Raw genomic sequence first — 19,861 nt, forward strand, 5'->3', positions numbered from 1 at the left:
CTTGCTTGATTGCGCCCTTTAAAAAAAGTCACTCGCACAAGCCGCTGACTCGACTTATGTTTTCCTTTTCATTTTTTTTCTGGAGTTTTCCCCCCTTTCGACTGTGCCACATTGCTCCACACACTGCATGCACTGCAGCGTTGCTCGACTGTACACTCGACTGCTAAACCAATCACAAATTCTGAAAACACGTCATACTTCTTATTTGGTAGCACCGAAGTAGCTGATTGGACATTCGAAATAAATATTCATGACTACCTGTTGAAGCCCAGCCCACGTGTGAAGGTATTTCTAGTAATTTGTCTGCAGTATTGTGACTGTCAGAAGGCAATGTAGAATGCTCAAATATATGTACTATATGCGACTTAATCATTCAGAAAGAGTATAAAACGAACAGTACGAATGCATTTCAGGGTGGTTTATTTAATTTCAGAATGTTAACTTTGTCAAAGCTGTGGGTGAGTTGCGAAAATTTATTGTGAAACACGCCCACAATGCGAGTGCTCAGTAAGCCCCGCCCACTATTATTCTTTTCTGCCTTTTTGCAATGACTCCCGTTCAGCTTAGCGTGCTCCAGCTCCCTAGCCCTGCACGCGTTTTCCCTTGATCTCGCTGGCAAAAACCGCAACCAGTTTTTTTTATATGAACTTCAGCATATCACGAGTTGGGGATAGGTAGATATAGGAGTTCGACAGCGCCGGGAAGTTAGTGTAACCAAGTTTTTCTAGCTTCTTCGCATCTTCTCCTGAAAAATGTCCACCGCAATGGTATCAGCCTTTTACGATGTTGGAGATATGCTGTTTAGTCATAAGGTAATTTTGTAGAATGCCTCGTAGCTTTCATTAGATCGCAGTAGATTTTAAATACTTAGGCCACTGTGCATGAATATTTCGCGTGAATTTCACCACGCTACACAGTGTGTTGGAATGTCTGCGCTGCACACTTGTTGAATGTGGCTATGTTGTGCAGCTCAGACTCGGTGAAGCCATTTTCCCCTCATCTTAACATGCTTGTAATGTATGAAGCTTACATTATGATCACACTTGAGTTTCGTACCTTGGTACATGCGACGTCAGCAACAAATTGTGTTTTTACTGTTCTTAGTCGTAAAGTAAGAAATCCGCTCGAACTTGATTTTAGATTTTTTCTAGATTCTAGCGTAAAACTTGGTTCGAAGGCTGGATCTAGATCAAGACTGATGGACGCATAGATTCTATGCATTTCTCTAAGATTTCTAAGTTAGAGCTCTAACAACATGTCTAAGCTAACTTAAACCGGCTCCAGACCTACCTGTCATGCCTGTATGTCATGTATGTTCAGCTCTGATATCATAATCAAGATCATGTTTTCATGATTATGTATATTTCCAGAGTCTTATTCCAGACCCTGTTCAGTGTTTTGGGGCCAAGTTTTTTTTCTCTGTACTACTGTAGATCTAGGCCCTAGGCCTAGAGGTATTAATGTTAGATTAGTACAATTTAATGGCTCAACGCCCAGATCTATAGACGTCAATGTTGAATAGGTTCTTATGAATTTCACCTTTGTTAATCTTGTCTTTTCTTTTTTTTCTTTTTTCAGAATGTGTCGTCATTGATACATGCCAAAACGCAGCTGAGAGGGGACACTCGGGCCGTAGGAACTCCTATAAATGGATCAAATGGTGCACATCTTCTTCGAAGGCATTCCACGAGTGCAACCACTGGGTCAACAAGTCCAATAAGCACCAACCACCTCAATGGAAATTCCTTGTTCACACAACAGTTGGAAGCTGTATACAACAAGGAAAATCTCAACAACAAACCAAGGGACCGGGCTCTGAGTGAGAGCGATCGCAATAACCAAACCCGCAATCAGAACTCGAGTCGGTATAAAACGGAGTTATGCAGGCCTTATGAAGAGAATGGCACCTGTAAATACGGGGACAAATGCCAATTTGCTCATGGTATCCATGAACTTCGAGTCTTGTCACGACATCCCAAGTACAAGACAGAGTTATGCCGTACCTTCCACACTGTTGGATTCTGCCCGTATGGACCTAGGTGTCATTTCATCCACAATCCTGATGAGAGGAAATTATCATCGCCTGGTCCATCAAGCAAATCTAGCCGTGAGCGTACAATCGAGAGGCCCAAGCTCCTGCACTTCCCCAGTGCACCCCTTGGTTCAGCAGGTGGTGATCTGACACCACCACCCATGTCCATGTGCGATAGCCCTCTTCCTCTCACACCACCACCAGCAATAGATCTTCTTAGTCAAGATGAGTTACTTGCCACGCTTACCAACAATGCTATGACTTTGAGTCAGATGCAGCATGATGTAGGACCACTTCTCTCTCCTTCTGCATTATCTCCTACCAGTCTGCAAAATGCCTTCACTGCTGCTCCATCTTCCCCTTTCATCCCACTTCAACCAATCAATGATGATTTGGAGCAACTCGCAGTGCTACGTCTAGCCAGTAAACAAGGAAGTAATAGTGTGTTCTTCCCAGTAGATGAGCCTGTTGTAACCAACAACTTCAGACCACCATCACCACCTGAATCCTTGTCTGATCCTGAATCTTTAGCAGACACTAACATGACCTCAACATCTCCTACAGCTAGTCCGGTGGGGGCTAGGCTTGGACGCTTACCCATCTTCAGAGGCATTTCCCAAGAAGACCAACGTTTCTAAAATTCTTTCCAACCCAGACAAGGAGATAACCTTGCTAAAAAATCACACAAATGAAGTCTAGATCTCTCATTAATTTATCATGGACATCATTTGTTTTTGTTCTTTTGTGGACAGGCAAACATTTTGTATGATCTCCTAATTATATATTATGAAAACCTCATTTTGTGAAAAAAAAGCTGTTCAAATATTTTATTGATGTACATGTAGATTCTAATGGATGCATCTAAAGTTTCTAGAATTATTTATATATCGACTATTTGGTCCATTCCTGGCAATTTTGCTCAGAGGGATCTTGTGCTTATTCTTTTTTATTATTTTCTTCTGTGCAGTATTTTATCTGCCAGGTTATATACTCTTTGTGTTCAACATGACTATTTATAGTCTTATGTTTGTGTGGCAATTCCTTTATATAAAAAAATCAATTTATGTTATATGTTTTGTCTGTGTATCATTTATTCCAGCCTGTTTTTTGACTACAGCAAATAGTGAACACTACATATGTATTTAAGTTATCTTGTAATATTTATTTTCAAATTGATTAAACAAAAGTGCAGTCTGTTTGGATGAATTTATCATCATGTTGAAAAGAATTCTTATTTATCAGGTTATTTTAAAAGATTGATTAGTATATGTTTATATCATTCAAGCATCTAACTTATCAATGTGCTTCATTCTGATTTAACAATGAATTGAATGATTTTCTGTTTTTTCTTTGTAGCCATGTTGATTTGCGTGGATTAGTACTTAGTGTCAGCACTGGTTAATGCCCTGCTGGAGGTACTGGTCAGGACCAGCAGCTTCATATATCCATTTGTGTCATGTTTTTCTGTGCCAATATACCTATTTAGCTTATGTACAGTGTGGTCACCTGTACTAAAGTTAAACGGGGTTGTAGTTTTACCTTATATAGACCTGTATTTAGTAATTTATTGTCAAACCACCTAACTTAACAAGGAAAAAACAGTGCAAGAGACTTGTTTAATAACGAAATGCAGCCCTTTATCTTATTTATTGTCGAAGTTTCATTATTAAACTATCAGCTTTATGATAGTATTAATATATTTGTGAATATAGTACTTGTTGTGCATAGACTCTTATGTAATTGATTTATTTAACACTGCCTCGTAGGTTTCATATTGTCACTATTCAATCTGGAATAATCCCTGCAAAATGAACTCATTGATATCTAGTTACAATTTATTATTTATCACATTAAGACTCCTGGTAACCGACACTGTACAGAAAAAAAAAGATCTCCATTGAAATCTACTTAAAGGTTGTTATTTTTAGTGCTGATTGAAATGCACTCTGCTGTTATGCATATATGCTAACTTGCCTTATAAAACTTAGCAATTTTGAACTGTAGCCTTACCATGTAACTGGGTTTATACTTCCATGCGTTCATTCTCTCTTGTTATCTCCCCGCACTCTTGGGTTTCAGGAAGTCAAAGCATGAATCAATTACAGTATGTCTGTTGGTGTTTGGGTTAGACTTCTGGGCCAGGCTCTTGCTCATAACTCCTGGTGTAATCTTTTTAGTCAAGTTATATGGATTTTTCAATTTGTTGTATTCGTCTTGGAGTTATTGCAAGCATAGTAATCTGCCCATGAACCAAAATCAATAGGATTTCTTTTTTTCCAAGAAATATTAATTGTTCAATGTTCAATACTGTTTTTATGATATAAACTATTCTCATTTGATGATTGGATATCTACAAATGTTTGATTATGTTCAAACGAAAGACAATGTTTGACACATTTTTGTCATTTTCTCTGGTTTGCCTAATCTATGCAATATGAGTAAAACCATGTGATGTAATTAATCTTCCATAATAGATTGAAAGCACAAATGTCTTCCATGAAACACCGAGCTCATTTTCTAGCTCATTTCTATATTTTTGTTTGAAATGGTGCTAATTGGCCGATTTTGTGAGAAATTGATTGAAAAGAAAAACTTGAAACCAAGTGCCTCAAGGTCGTAAGAATGACTCGATAAATGGATTTTATTTTTCTTTCTCTAGTTAAATCTTTAACAAACCGTCAGTAATTAGAATATTGGGTGAAGACAAAGTTAATATTTAGCTTTGTTCATTTTGTGTGGATTTCTGAGCTAGGAGCCGTTTGGTTATTTAACATGAGAAAAATCGTGCTTGTTTATCTTGGCTGTGCCATTTAATTCTATTTTCTTGTACAGTATAGATATTGTAATTTATTGTAAAATGTTGGGCTCGCCCTTCTCAAAAGTTTTGACAACTCAAAAAGTTGAACAACAACGTTTCATAAACAGTTTGCAACCTCCATTGAGGAGAACTAGTGCAACGAAGTATTTTTCACACCTCAATGCTTAATCACTCTATCATCAAGATTTGTTTGTATCTTTTAAGAAAACAAAAAGTGCCTTGCCTTCCGTCTTAAGTAATTCATTCAAAGAGATTCCTATTTCAAATTGTTCCATTAAATTTCTCAATCCTAATGTTTACTCATGTCACTTCGTCCAGTGCTTCATGTATTTGAGAACTGGTCGTTGGAGAAATGTTTGAGTTTGCAAGAGTTGTTAATGTATTATTTAATTTTATTAATAAAACTGAAGAAAATCCTATAAAAAATTATCACGTTCATTTATTTTCTTACGTTCAATTTAGATCACAACAAATTGTTCCAATCAACATTTAAAAGGGACGTCCCCCCCAAAAAAAAAAGGATGTTGATTGGAATAAAATGGAGTGTGTGTGTGTGTGTGTGTCTACATAATACGTGTAAATTGAAATGATATTGCGCGTGGATTTCGTTAATTTTTTAAGTCACAAATAATTGTGTACTAATATGACCTGCTGGAGTATCTGATCACTGAGTTGACTGTTGGTTGTGTGTATGACTATGATATATCAAAGTACAAGTGCGAGTTTTATCGTGTGGTTTTAAGTTGCACACTGGCGCTGGCTGATAATATCTTTTGTGAAATACGTAATCCAGACCTGTGTCAATTTGAGAATATGATATGATTTGCAATATTATGATCTCATTTCATCGGAGTAGTAATAGAGAATGAATGAGAGCAAAATACAGACATTCAAGTACATCGTCTGTAGGCCTATATGTTTTGATTAATAACGGTTATGTACAGGGAGAACCAAAATAAACTGTTTCAGAAGTATAGGTGACCAGTCAATCGAATATTAAATGGCCATGTGGATAAGCGCTAGGCAATTTAAATCTCCATTAGAGAGCGTAAGAATAGAAGAGAATGGGAGAGCCAGTGAAAAGAAGTTGTACTTTACCCCCTTACAACAAAAGGTAATCTCAAGGTATTGATTTTTTTCTTTCTTTCTTCAGTCCCAATTCTTTATCGGGGTAGTATGGTATAGCGAGCCGGGAGAGTTCCTATTGTATCTCTGTATATTATAGTTGTTTTTGTGAAGGCGAGGTAATTGCGGGAGGTGTATATCATCACGTGACTAAAACGGAGGGAAAGCTTAGGCAGCATCGAAGCCGAGGTTTCTGTCTGTATCGCAGCCGGCCATGTGCGCGCTAGTAAAGGCCTACGTGGATTATCAGTATGTTTTTTTCCGCTTGCTAGAACTCAGATGGGAGGTGCAAAATATTTTCAGAATACTCTCACCCTTTTATATTTTGCTAGGTCCAAGTCCTACTACATCTAAGAAGTTTATTAAATGAAAAGAGAAATGAAAAAAAAAGCATTGCTGTATTGCTTTGAATTTATCATAATTGGGTGGATAGAATAAATAAAGAATTTTAATGTGCCAATTTAGAGTTTCGATTCAACGTCTTAACATGGAGGTAATTGGTTTCACAAAACAATTGTGTGTACTATACTGCGCCTTGAATATACGGGGTCATCATTATTAGAACCTAATAATTAATGATTATATAAATTCAAGATTGGTGGGGGGGTTAACTAAAAAGTTTTCTTGTTCTTTTAATTTTCTTTATCAAACTTAACCTTTATACATACACTACACACTTTTCCATGCTCGGAAGTCAATCTTTTCCTCTACTTATTAAAAAAAATATCAGGTTGAAATCAGATCAGACACGTGTACATACAATTAGACCACGCCCTATGATTAGACCACGCCTATGATGTACGAGTACGCGCGCCAAATTGTGAACGAGTGAGGTCAAAGCGCGCCAATTTTACACGCGCTCGTGCGTGTTACTTAGTATTGGATTTTTGAAAAATTGTTTTTTAATGGTCGAGCGCGAGAGGTAAAACACTGGAATAGACTGATGGAGCTAGTTCATAGATGGCCCGCGAAACCGGAATGGGGGAGGGGCTTTAGCCTCCTACCTTACCTGTACAAAAACATCATCTGATCAAGGAGTTGTGATTTTTCACATGGTCACCCCCCCCCCACACACACACACACACGTCCTGCGGCCCCTGTGTATATGGTATTCATTGCCATCCAACATACGTGTAAATATGTAAATATTTTCTCTCGGTCTTGGTTTTGTGCTATATGATTTTACCAGTCACCCCCCCCCCTTCTCTCCCTCTTCTTACCGCCATCGTTTTCACTGTATGTATTATATCAGTATGTACTGTGATAGGTGACAGTACGAAAATAGAAGGTAAGGGGGGTGTTATGAGCACATAAAATGCAGCTTCAGTTTGGCCGACTTTCGAGCTGCTACTAGCATCAGACGGAAACACATTTTTTCCTCTTTCCTTATGCGTCACATCCCCCTAGCTTCAGCAAGCAGTCAATATCACAGTCCACCAATAAAACAAACTCCTAATCGACTAAAATAGTATAATTGGAAATAGATTAGAACGATCTCCGTTTTATTTTGTTTGACTTAAAAGCTAGGAGTAAAATCTATCATACATAATTTTGAAGTTCACTTGGTTTTTCGTCCACATCCGATTTGCTTTTTCTTAAAAATTTCCGAATTTCCCACTAACAAACAACCGATTGAAGTTACAATCCTCAAGCCAACATTCTAGTTATTTTGATTTCGATTTGAAAAAAACAAAATGGTTCCCTTTCTATGTTGAAAAATAAGAATAGGCCTACAAAGGCTGTTCAACAACTAGGGTCTACCGTTTTCTTTACTGCGCCAATATAGGAATATGAACTACAGTCATATACTATGACCTTATAAAAGGGCTAACACTCTTGCCAATATGTTCCATGGACTAACTCCGACCCAGATAAGATTTCAATTTTATTCATCATTCAAGAATTCTTATATCGGATGCACGAAGACGAAGTTCACTTAAAAACTCAAAAAATACACAATATGAACCCAACTACGGCCTATAGACTCGTTCAAAAGTTGAAATCTTACGTCTAATGGTTTGTTTACTACGAACCAGTAGACATGTGTTTACACATTACTCGCTAATAATTACCATCCAATTAGAGCAAATTACGACACAGGAGGTTTTACGACAAAACTTCAATGAAGTAAACGATGAATCATTTTACTGTGTAGGTGTGCATTGCGACAAACTCCTGTTGAAAGGAATGCACTGGCGTATAGAACTATGATTATGTTATGAAGATGATTAATATTATTCCAAACAAAGCAGTCTCCGGAATAGTCATGTTAAATCATGATTAAATCAAATCGCTCGCCTATTTAATTTTGGTTGAGCTATTTCGCGATTTAGCTGAAAATAATGTTTTTATTTATCCATTTGAATCCTTTCCGTGAAGAGAATTCGTCAGGACAAGATAGGATAGGATAATAATAATTACTAGTTGATGCAAACAATTTGGTAGAGTAAAGTTGTGTGAATTTACAGCCTAAACAGGTCCTGAGTTCAACAGGTTGTATTTGTGCTAGTCTTGTCTCAAGTCTAATCAGGCTCTGTGTCTGCAGACCGACAAAATTCCAGATTTTTTCCTGTTTTATTTGAAAATACAGGCATACACGTACGATCGTAATTGTGGAATGGAACCAAATATTAATTTTTGGTTAACTCCGTGGGGATTAGGAACGATCAAAGCAGAAGCAAAATGTCTCGAAAGTACGAACTCAATATTGCTATAAGCCCACTAAGGTGACACATAGAGATCAAACTTTGGTTTATAAATTGAGTAGATGGCATATTCAATTTAGAACAACTGATTTAGGTCTTCATCGGGGGAGGGGGTAATATTTGGTAAAATTTTTACCATCACGAGGGTAATTATGTATCCAACCAATTTTGGGCAGTAGTTTACCCAATGTGGGAAGCATATTGTCCAGTAGGGTTAAAAATAAGCAGCAATTGCTTTAGGATGGGCAACATTTTCATCACACTGGATAAATAAAAATGCCTAAAAGAAAAGCGCAATGTTGGTTGCCCTCATGGAGCACTTTAACCCAATATTTTTAGAGTGTAGGCCTATATGATCAGTTTCCAACAAAAGTCGATGGAATCTTCAATGATATACCACTTCAACTTTTTTTGTTTCTTGTTTTCTTTATTTGCCAATGGGTAGGTCGATGATAATACCAAAAAAAAGGAAGGCGATCATCGGCCAGGGCAATCATATCACAGTGAATCAGCAGCTAGAAGTAGTAAAATAATTTCTATCTTCCCCAAAACTGGCATGATGCGACCCAATGATTGACCCCGTACACGCTAATACTCTGGAGGCATGAACTGTGCGTGACGTCACAATATAATCTGTTTACGTCATCATTTATTCTTGAACTCCAGCATCATGACACTTGACCCTTCTAGTATCCTGAATATATCTCTTCACATTTTCACATCGATTGACTTTTTTTTTAATAGCAATAATGTCTTAATTATACAAGATCATGGGCACAGCAGCCAAACGCTAAAACAATGAAAACAAAATCTCAATGACTTTCCATTTCGCATCATTACCTCTGACTTGCCAGAAAAGGGTACTAAAATCTGGGACTGGTATATGTATATTATGAAAATTTATAATTTTGCTCATCAAAGATGAGTCAAGAAAATATATAAAATATCAAAGATTAATTTTTATTTTATTGGGGGAGATGATTAAAACCATTCAGAATTTTGGCAAATAAAAGCTACATTACAGAGTTATTGTTCATTTATTTGAAAAATCCTGTTACGGGTTTCCGTCAGTTTCCCATAATTTTCCCGCTGAGCCTACTGAAAACGGAAATTAGATGTAAAACAAATAAAACCGGGTCTTCGATACTTTCTATCTGCCCATTCCATATTCCTTTGCACGCGATCAAAATACCCAAGTAAATTTGCCCTTTGGTAACTCATGTTTTGACCATGGTTGTAAATGATATTCCCCTCTTACATCTGTATTGAATTATATCCCTTCTTCATTACAAAGTTTTTAATTATCTATCAGTGAATTGGTCATTAATAAACAATGAAACTATGATTGATTATATACGAATGCTTTAATCATATACACAAGTATCTGTCACTTGCATTGTTTACAAAAGCGGTACAAAAGGCACATACTTCTGTATATGTGAGGTACAGTATAAATCGGTAGCCCAGTGCACAGTCGAGTATGATAGCGTGATGTGTTGGGTAATTGAATTTGAATGAAAAAAGTAAATTTGAAACAAGAAGTTCAAGATAAACAACAACAAAACGACTGCGAAAGAGAAAGAATCATCGGGTCAAGACCCCTGTCCAAGAAAGACGCTTGTCATTCTAAATTTCCGCTGTTCCCGCCACTTTCAACGGGCCATTTGATAAGTTATGACAGTGACAAGGCCGTGGGTAGCATCACCATGACAACCAGAGTCTTCCAGATGAGCACGAGATTATGAGAGGTGATTACCTCCATCCAGACTTCTACAATTTTTTTTCGTATTTCTGTTGTTTCATTCTATTTGTCAATAATTTTTTTTACATGACATTTGAATTATGAAAAAATTGAGTACTTCATATTTCATATAATAAACTATTAAAAATAGTGAATGGGTGACGTCATCAGTCCCCCTCATTTGCATATCAACCAGGATATATATGCATATCTGTTTGTGAACTTACGCGAACATTAAAAATGTCATAACTTACTTGTTTTACATCCGATTGATGAAAATTTCATTGATATACTTATTTTTTTGTTGGATTTTTTTTATTCAATCAACTCTTTTTTGGGGTGGACTTGTTCAAGCGTATATCTTTCACTGGAAAAGGAAATATTGAAAGTTTGCTAATAGAATTTTCAAATGTATAATATAATCTGTTAAAATAGTCTAAATGTTAGGGCGCGTGTGAAATCGGACACAACAAGATAAGTATGTCAGCTGTTATAGGAAATATTATTTTACTGTATTTATTGAGCATCAAAAACTGTGGTGTTAACCGGTGTACATAAAGGATCACGCCAGTTATTTTACACCTGTGTTAAATTGGTGGTTTTAGTTTTACACCTATAGGTGTTATTACAACACCTTTTGTTTTTACAACACCTTTTGTTTACACTCTTTAGTGTTATGTTTAATCTCTAGGATGTAATTTTAACACCTCATTGGTGTCAGTTTTAACACCGCAGCTTTTACAGTGTCCGAAGTGCAATATTGATAGATACAGTTATTTTTGCTAGATGAAAAGACTAAATTCTCGAAACCGGTATTTTCACTTTTTTTTCAAATTGAGTTGAATGACGTCAACAAACCGACATGCTTATAAATACGACCTAAACATGAATGGGGAATGTAGGTTATATCGTTTTGGTCAAACTTCCGAGAATCACGGTCATTTCAGGCCAGTGTCATAGTATTATTTATGGTCAATTGGCCAGCCACTATGCGTCCTCGTCAAAATCTTGACCGCTCTTTGTATCCGTCTCGAAACAAGGATGACTCATTCTTTTCTCATGTTTTTTAGCATGTAGCTAAAATAGATATCATACGTTGCAACGATGTAGACCTATACACTGTAGAAAACAATTTCTAAAAATGAAGAAAATGTCTTTCCAATAATCAAATTTATCTGTCGCTTTCATTTGCACATCAACTTGATTTACATTAACTGATTTTATTTTATTTTCTATTTTACAAGGGTAGCAACCGGGCTAGCAAATACATAAGAAAAGCATCTGACTTTGAATTCAAATCTATAGAGGGTCTACACGTTTTTTTTTTTTTATAAATTCGAGGCATTAAAATTTAGGCCGATTGTTATACTAGTATCTATAACAGATTTTTTTTACTCCCCCGTTTGCATGGCAAATAGCAACATCAATCGGACCCTCTTGTACCCTCCAAAGAAAAATATAAACACTAATAAACCACGCTTTCTGAGAAAATAAAGGCAAGTTCTGGTTAACATCGGGAATTAGATTGGTACATCCTGTTAGAAGGAAAGAATCCGTCATTTCACATCTCCTTGTCAAGTTACGGAACAGGACAATGACTAACCAGAACTTTGATTGCATCCCAAGTCCAATCGTTTCTCAATTTGCAAACAATTTCACACTATCTTTGAATATTTTTTGTTTATAAAAATAAAAGAAAATGGAAATTTTATGGAAATTTAGATGATAGCGAAAGGAAAATTTATGCTTTTTATCAGTTTTCAGATTTAGCCACTCATACCAGCGCCAGAAGGCACTAGATCTATTTTCGAAAGCAATCATGGATACACACAAATATGAATTTCTTGGCTGCATCCAGCAGTCTGTATGTGTATAGTAAACACACATACAGTCAGCGGAGTGACACCGATGATCGCGTTAGTCTGTGTGTAGCTTTATGGTCTGTCTGTGTGTATAGCACACACAACCTAACGTCAATGAGCGCTAAATTATGAATGCAGTAAAGCGCGTAAAGAGGAAGTAATGTGATACATTTTGTCTGGACGCGAATATTGCATCGATGACGCATGCGCAGTATATATGTAATTTGTAAACATGACTACTGTATATACACCGAATGCCCATCAGTAAACAAACATGAGCAAGTACAGTAACTGCATATTTTAATATGCACAATTTATAGTTTTTATATTTTGCCAGTTCTATACTAGTAAACAACTGATGCTATACTGTATACATCATACATCATGTTTATACTGGTATAAATGTTTTGTATTTTTATGTGACATTATCATGAGCCATACATTAACTTCTTTATTTTAGATATGTTTCGAACTTACTATATTATAACAAAATCACGTACAATAAAATCATTATTTGGAGGGGAGAAATGTTTTTCCCTTTCACTGACTTCATCTGTCCATTGTTCTGTTTCAGGGAGTGGTTGAAAATGTATGGACGATATACATACGATTATCGATAAAGATCATTATTTTTGTAATAGTCTGTGCGTATTGGAACCCATAATAACATTTAACTATTTGTCTTTCCGCACTCGGATAGTTTCCATGTAAAAACAAAAAAAAGACAACTTGGGTTAACTGGTACACGGATCTCGCTGGAAAATTATACAATATGAAAAATGACATTGGATAAAAAAAAATCCTTTATCCTATTATAACTTTTAGTGTTGGTTTTCCCCATAATATTTAATTCATTGAACAAATTCAGTAAGTTATCAACGTTTATGCATTTTATGAAAATGGCTGATATTTTTACGCCGTGACAGTCAATTCAGGTGCAAACCCATATTTGTCAAAACAAACTGAAGTGGTCTGAATTTTTAGGCCTATACCATGGCGTGAATTAAATTGTGTTTAGTTGCATTTGTTGGGGTTAGTCTTCTTTTTATTTGATATTTTCGGTCTTTTTACTATTTTCACCATTAAAAATATTGCGTTTGTTTTAGACATGACTTTTCTCTGAGCTATAACATGCCAACATATAAAAAGCGATTTGGACGTATATATGAATATATATATATATAAATGTAACATTATTTTGATAGTGGAGGGTGAGGGTATCATAATTCCAGTCTATAACTTATTTTCCGACAAAAGTAGTTAACAATAACGGTGAATCTGAAAAAAAATAGTCAAATTATAGCTTTATTTTTAAGTTCCCGGACGAAGAGCCCCTGGAAATTAGGAAGGTCTAATCAAGGAGGGAACGAGTCGGTGATAGGCCCATACTGCGGGTATTTCTTCGAAACCAACTTCCTTGTTATCTCAAATCGTGATGAGTATTGATTCAATTGTTCTATTCAAGCCATTGATATGAGGTAAGAAAAGGAGTCCAGTCATTCGATGGAGATGATAAGAGGATTAAATTCACAGTTCAAACCGCAACCTCACCAGATTAAAGATAAAAAGAAGCTTGGTCAGAGCTTCTGAACAAATATAGAGTAATGAGATTTCTACACCGGGTTCTTCAGAGATCGGATTCTGAATTTCAAGACTGGACATCAACTACCTGATTATTCAACTCTTGCAACATAAATTTGTCAATAAGTATTTTATAGAAATGCGATATGATAGTTCTATCGGAATGTGCAACGAGGTTACAGGGGATCTACAGTAATCGAGAGAACGACTAAATTGTTTCATATTCATAGGTCTAGCTGTTGTGGAGCGCGGACATGTATATAGGCATTTTATTAACATAAAACAGTGAAAAAACAAACAAAATTCTAATAATAAACGAAACCCCATGCCCCCTCCCCCTCCCCGCCCATCAACACCACGGGGTCGCATTCCCCTAATAAATAAATTGATCTGAAGTTTTAGACTACGAAGTGCTAGTCTCAAAGTTAAAGATTTTCTGGGTCTGTGGTCGCAGTCTATTCATTCCCAGAATGATCGCGTAACACTGGAATCTCGGATCTACTATCTCTTGAAAGCAGGGGTCCAACGTCACAAGATCTTGTTTATTGAGAGCTCCGGTTCAGACACCCAAATTATAATAACAATAGATCTTTAGCTGTTACGGTTAGGAAGATTGCTCATTAACACATTTATCCCTCTCTAAGCTGACCATCAGTTCTTTCCATTGATTGTGACGTCATATTAAGGGTAACAAATTCCAGGGCATGAAACGAATATTGTACAATAGGCCTACGCACAATTATTGTTCCGTATAAGAAAGCCAAAACACAAATCTGAAACAGTAGGCCTAGACTTTTATTCGAAGGTTCACTTTACCAGTTCATTTCTCATTCTTATAATTCATGAATACTGCCTTAGAATGAGTGATAACTAAAATAGTTCAATTCACCACAAGCACAGAAAAATTAGAGCACGATAAACATGTAAACAAGTCAACATTTTGATATTTTCGGCTTCCCATATTTTTAGCTCAGAGTTATAATTCACAATACTGGCCATTGATTTTTACATTACCTTCAAGAATGAAATGGAGGCCAATCAAAGGCCAGTGTTATCTTTACCTAGCATCATTCTTGCTCAGGAAAATAAACAGCAACTAATAATACATTCACTTATTATTTACAAGGTAACACATTTACAAAATCCATGTGAGAAAATAACCCAAAACATTTCTTTACTACATGTGCTATTATCGATATTCAAATATTTATGTCTTCAAAAGTGATATCTCAAGCAGGACCCTGAGTATCAATTTGATTACTGATGGGGCTACCCTTGTGAATAGAGATTTACAAAGGGGGGGGGGTGAAAATGAACATTATGTTTTCAAATAAAATCTGTATAACGTTCACATATTGTTTGCATCCAAAATTTAATTGTTTAAAAATTTCTTTTTAGATCTTATATAGACAATTACCATTCAGTATTCCGGTTGAAATTATAGTTGAAACTTTTCTCAGATCCAGCACATAATTCCCGAATCCAGTCTTCAGTAGCCTTAACATTTAGACCCTGTTATGTGTTTTGACAAATTGATGGCTTACATGGGTTTATTTCCAATTCGTCCAATTACCAACTCGTCTACTATCATTTGGTCTACCATCAGTTCGTCCACTATCCACGCATGGTTTCATTGTCATTTCGTCCACTTACCACTTCGTCTAATCATACCAGTTGGTCCAAAAGCCATTTAGTATATATATGTATAATTTGGTCTAATTGGCCAAAATTAATAAAATGGTCATAAACGAAGCGGTGTTCGTGGACTTAATGGTTATTCGACAAAATGGATGTTAGACGAAATGTTGATGGACGAAATGGCATTAACGTAGACCATGTGATGCGAGGACGAGTTGTCAGTAGACGAATCAGCAATCAGCACCCTTGTGATGTGCCTGAGTCATATGCTTGGCAAACCCTTCACTCGAGTTAAGGGTCTGAATGTGCAGCCTACTCATGCCCTGTGTACTGAAGACTCTCTCGCGCAGGAACAGCAAGTTTTGTATGTGCTAGTCTTTGCGTGGAGGCACACTTGTTGATCAAAGTTCCAACGAGGGTCTGTGCCTGCAGACTAGTGCCTGAGTGCCGGAGAGATGCCATCTCATTGCAGACCAAGGAGTTTGCTCCATGATGAGACTGTAATCCGGGATCCGCATCCGGGATACGCTTACACTAACAACAAGTCGTCTGTCAATAATGTCATGTCTAGAGCATCTTTTATTTACAAACCTCCTTGCTTGAAGTTGAAGTAGTTCCATGCTTGAATCAGTCGGAGGGGGGGGGGGTGGGTTGGTGACGTGATACTTATCAAATTTAAAAGTCTGTGAATGTAGACTAGGTAGTATAAACACAATCATGTTCTCCCTCCACTTGTGGAAACTGGACTCGGTCTCAATCGAAACTGAGAGTGAAAAGCCAAGCCATGACAAACTCTGATAGCTTCAATAATGATGAGCATGATCGATGTGGTTTACAGCAAGATAGACTCACTCACTAGCAAATTAAAGGCATTATTTTCTTGATGATTGATTTTTGAAAGCGTCCACTTATTGAAAGTAATTATAATGCTGACGGCGAGCTGACAACAAATTCCATGGATCTGTGCGGACAAAGTAAACAGAGTAAATATTTTATTTTTGAATGATCTAGTTGCATCATACCTAGGATTTGATCGTGTATACCGAGTCCAAGCTACATGTTCCAAGGAGGAGGGGGAGAGCTAAACCACAAAATTCGCATGATATAGACACATATAATATTCCCAAGACAAAGTCACTGAAGAAGAAGGCAAGAACATTAGAATAATTGAAATGCTTCAATGTAGGTCTTTTCATCAAAGTAAAGAAGCAGAAAAAGAAGAGGGAGAAGAAAAAGAAAAAAAGCCAGAAGAAGAATAAGAAGGGGGAAGAAGAAGAAAAGGAGGAGGATAATAGAAGAAAAAGGATAAGAGGAAGAAGAAAAAGGAGAAGAGGAAGAAGAAAAAATCAGACTCCGTAAGAGGTTTCAGACAATATCACCCAAGATAAGTGTCAATGCACTTAACTATGTTTATTGACAGTTCCGTTTCACTTTGGATGATTTTACATAGAGATCGTATGTAATATTCTGTAGACTGTGTATATAGAAACAAACAAAACAAAATTATTTATCACTTGGCGTGATAACATCTGATAAAATAAGTCACAAACAAACCAGTCCCCGAATTCTCGATCTCCAATCTCATTATTTACCAATTTCTTTATGTTTCTTTCTCTTTTGTAAAAATAACAAAAACCAAATACACGATCCAGTTCGTTAATCGTGTGGTTAGGGTGATTCCCCATACGTCATCGCTATTTTTGTAGTACGGTTGCGTGCACTCGACGTTTATTGTGACGTCATACAAAAACATTACGAGCGGTCCATGATTTTGATGATGGTGACGAACTATGGACAGACGATCGTGAATCATTGTCAAATTTTACTTTGTCAGCTATAACAATAAGTATAGCTTTCTATTATTTTTGTTCGACAATGTTCTATTTTGGTCTACTTTATCATATACAGGCAGTATTCGCGTTGGTCTCGAATTAGATTACTGCAATCATCACTAAAGATTACACACTGGTTGTTTACCCGTTCCTGTGAAGATTTTTACATGTTTTTCACTTTTTATGACATACGATGACCTAAAATAGCATCAAAATTATAAAATACCAAACATGATACATAGAAAGATTTTTAAATTTCAACATTATTTGAGAATACAAATCACATGCATGTGTAAATCATGTCCGAAATTATAAATTGCAGTGCTTTTGAAAATATTAGTTATGATAATTGAATTATTGCAAATTGATTGGCAGACAAGACAGTGTTAAAAAACATTAAACATACATCATGAAATGATGATAGAAATCAAAGTAAAGAAGTCTCGATTATCAGCATTGAAAAATACATAAATTTCACCTTTTTTTTAATTGATCAATAGGTCCGAATTGAAATAAAATTTTAGAAAGGTCTAATTATTATTAGTGAGAGCATATTCAAATTTTCATATTTTTTAAATGAAGTATATGCCTATATCATGCCTGTTATCTGTCTGCTTATTATAATAAGTAGTCATAAACATAGGAAATTGTAATATATTTACAAGAAAATACATAGTTATATTATTTATTGCCAAGATAGTAAACAGGCGTATTAAAATATACGGAATTCCATGATGCTGTTGGAAAAACAAACCCATTACTTGTAAAATAATGATTGACGGTAAAGGCCTTTAAAAGACGGTATCGCGTGATTCGTTATATCCTGGCACCCATTCTTGCTATTGATTACACATTTTAAGAAATATTATGCAATCCACGGTCTGATCAATATAGAGATTTGGGAGGGATTGCACTCATTGCAAGCATGAATGGGTCTCTTGCGATGGGTAGGCCCATAGCCCCATTTAATTGAAGATGATTGAAAAGTATATGAAAAATACATTACCACGATTTAGAGGGGGTGATACATTATTGGGATGAGACAAGGAGAAAAGGGGAACACTGTTAGGACAAGATAAGAAAAACAAAGTCTGCATATAACGACACCATATATATAGGCTAAATTATCATGCGCATAAAGAATCAACCCTCATTCTCTCCTTTTAATAATTATACTGGTATATCGTATAATCAGGTTAAATGAAATTTGATCATCGAGAAGGAGATTTTTTGCCACTTTCATTGTGCTTAGAAAAAGGCTACACAATATTCTTGGTCACTTGCACAGAGTCATTTTTTATAACTAACACAAAACGAATATATGAACGTATCTTTGAATAAAAATGTTCAAAAATAATGTTCTATGGGTATGTATACACTTGACAAGGACATTTTTTTACTTCTTTTTTATTTCACTCAAGCAACAGTCGCACTATTTCTATCATTGATAGGCCCTACTTTGATAAAACATTTTGTATATTTTTGATGAATTATTTCAATCAACAAAGAATGTGATTTTTACTTAAGCCTGTCCAGAATGCATTGCACGTGGATGAATAACCCATGTGCGCCCTGTAATAGTAAGGTATCAAACGTTAAGAGTGTATACAGAGGGGCAACTACCCCTTCCCTCGGCCCTCTACGTGCATGTGTCATGAAAACTGTCAATGTGTTTAAGTAACGTGTGCGAATATTTTAGTTAATACTTATTCAAGATTCAATTCAAACATTAAGCCTTATACAAGCTAAAACAATTCTATATTTTGTTCAATGGTTCATTTTATCAAAACTGAATATATTTCTTTTCTTCATATACACTCTAAAATCGTAGAAATATAGATTCAATTTCCGTTGTGGTATGTCATCATTGTGGTCTACGAAGATGGAGCCAGTTTCAGTAAAGTTTTCCTCATTCTCTATTTTTTTTATGAAATTCAATTTGACGTCATGCAGGAGGGCTTCCTTTTTAATGAAATATCAGATTTATATTAAAGAACAAAAATGAAGAGTAATGTATGACATTCCGTATGACGCGGGATGACATGGTCCTTGCCATACTTGCCATTTGATTTAAAGTAGTAAAACTATACACTCGTCATTGTCATACAACCCGGAAACGGAAGTACATACGGAACTGACCTGGTTATTATCAATCTCTGTTTCCTTTACGTATTATGACGCGTATTAAACGGGGAAAGAATAACCTGTCAAATGGGAAATAGCGATATGATTTTGGTCAAGTGGTAATGGCACTGGCTTACCTACGGGGGGGGGGGGGGCAGTCTGCCCCCCTGACGAGCTTGAAGACCCTTTTTTTCTGCTTGTCAAATTTTTTGGCGGACGGTTTTGCCCCCCCCTGTGGAAAATCCTAGGTACGCCACTGGGAAATGGATAAATGGCACTCGGCTCACAGCCACAACCCATGTAGGTTCGAATCAAGGAGTATTTTTTGTTATCTTATATTTTTTTAAAGAAACCTGCTGATACCTGCAGCATGCCCAACCTGTATTTTGTATAAAGAATTTTT

At 36.2% G+C, this 19,861-nt stretch overlaps 1 protein-coding gene across 1 annotated transcript; it reads left to right on the forward strand.

The window, feature by feature from the left end:
• Positions 1-616: 616 nt before the first annotated feature.
• Positions 617-5,264, forward strand: LOC121419389 (mRNA decay activator protein ZFP36L2-A-like). Its single transcript, XM_041613843.1, has 2 exons — positions 617-812; positions 1,579-5,264. Exons 1-2 carry the CDS (start codon positions 753-755, stop codon positions 2,668-2,670), a joined length of 1,152 nt encoding a protein of 383 aa, XP_041469777.1. The 5' UTR covers positions 617-752; the 3' UTR covers positions 2,671-5,264.
• Positions 5,265-19,861: the final 14,597 nt, after the last annotated feature.

The sequence above is a fragment of the Lytechinus variegatus genome, chromosome 7, assembly GCF_018143015.1.
Source record: "Lytechinus variegatus isolate NC3 chromosome 7, Lvar_3.0, whole genome shotgun sequence".
NCBI lineage: Eukaryota > Metazoa > Echinodermata > Echinoidea > Temnopleuroida > Toxopneustidae > Lytechinus > Lytechinus variegatus.

Excerpts from the sequence above, each read along its gene's own strand:
- LOC121419389 (XM_041613843.1), top strand. The coding sequence starts at position 753 with ATGTCCACCGCAATGGTATCAGCCTTTTACGATGTTGGAGATATGCTG. Across the intron at positions 813-1,578 it reads ATATGCTGTTTAGTCATAAG|AATGTGTCGTCATTGATACA; the intron begins GTAATTTTGTAG and ends TTCTTTTTTCAG.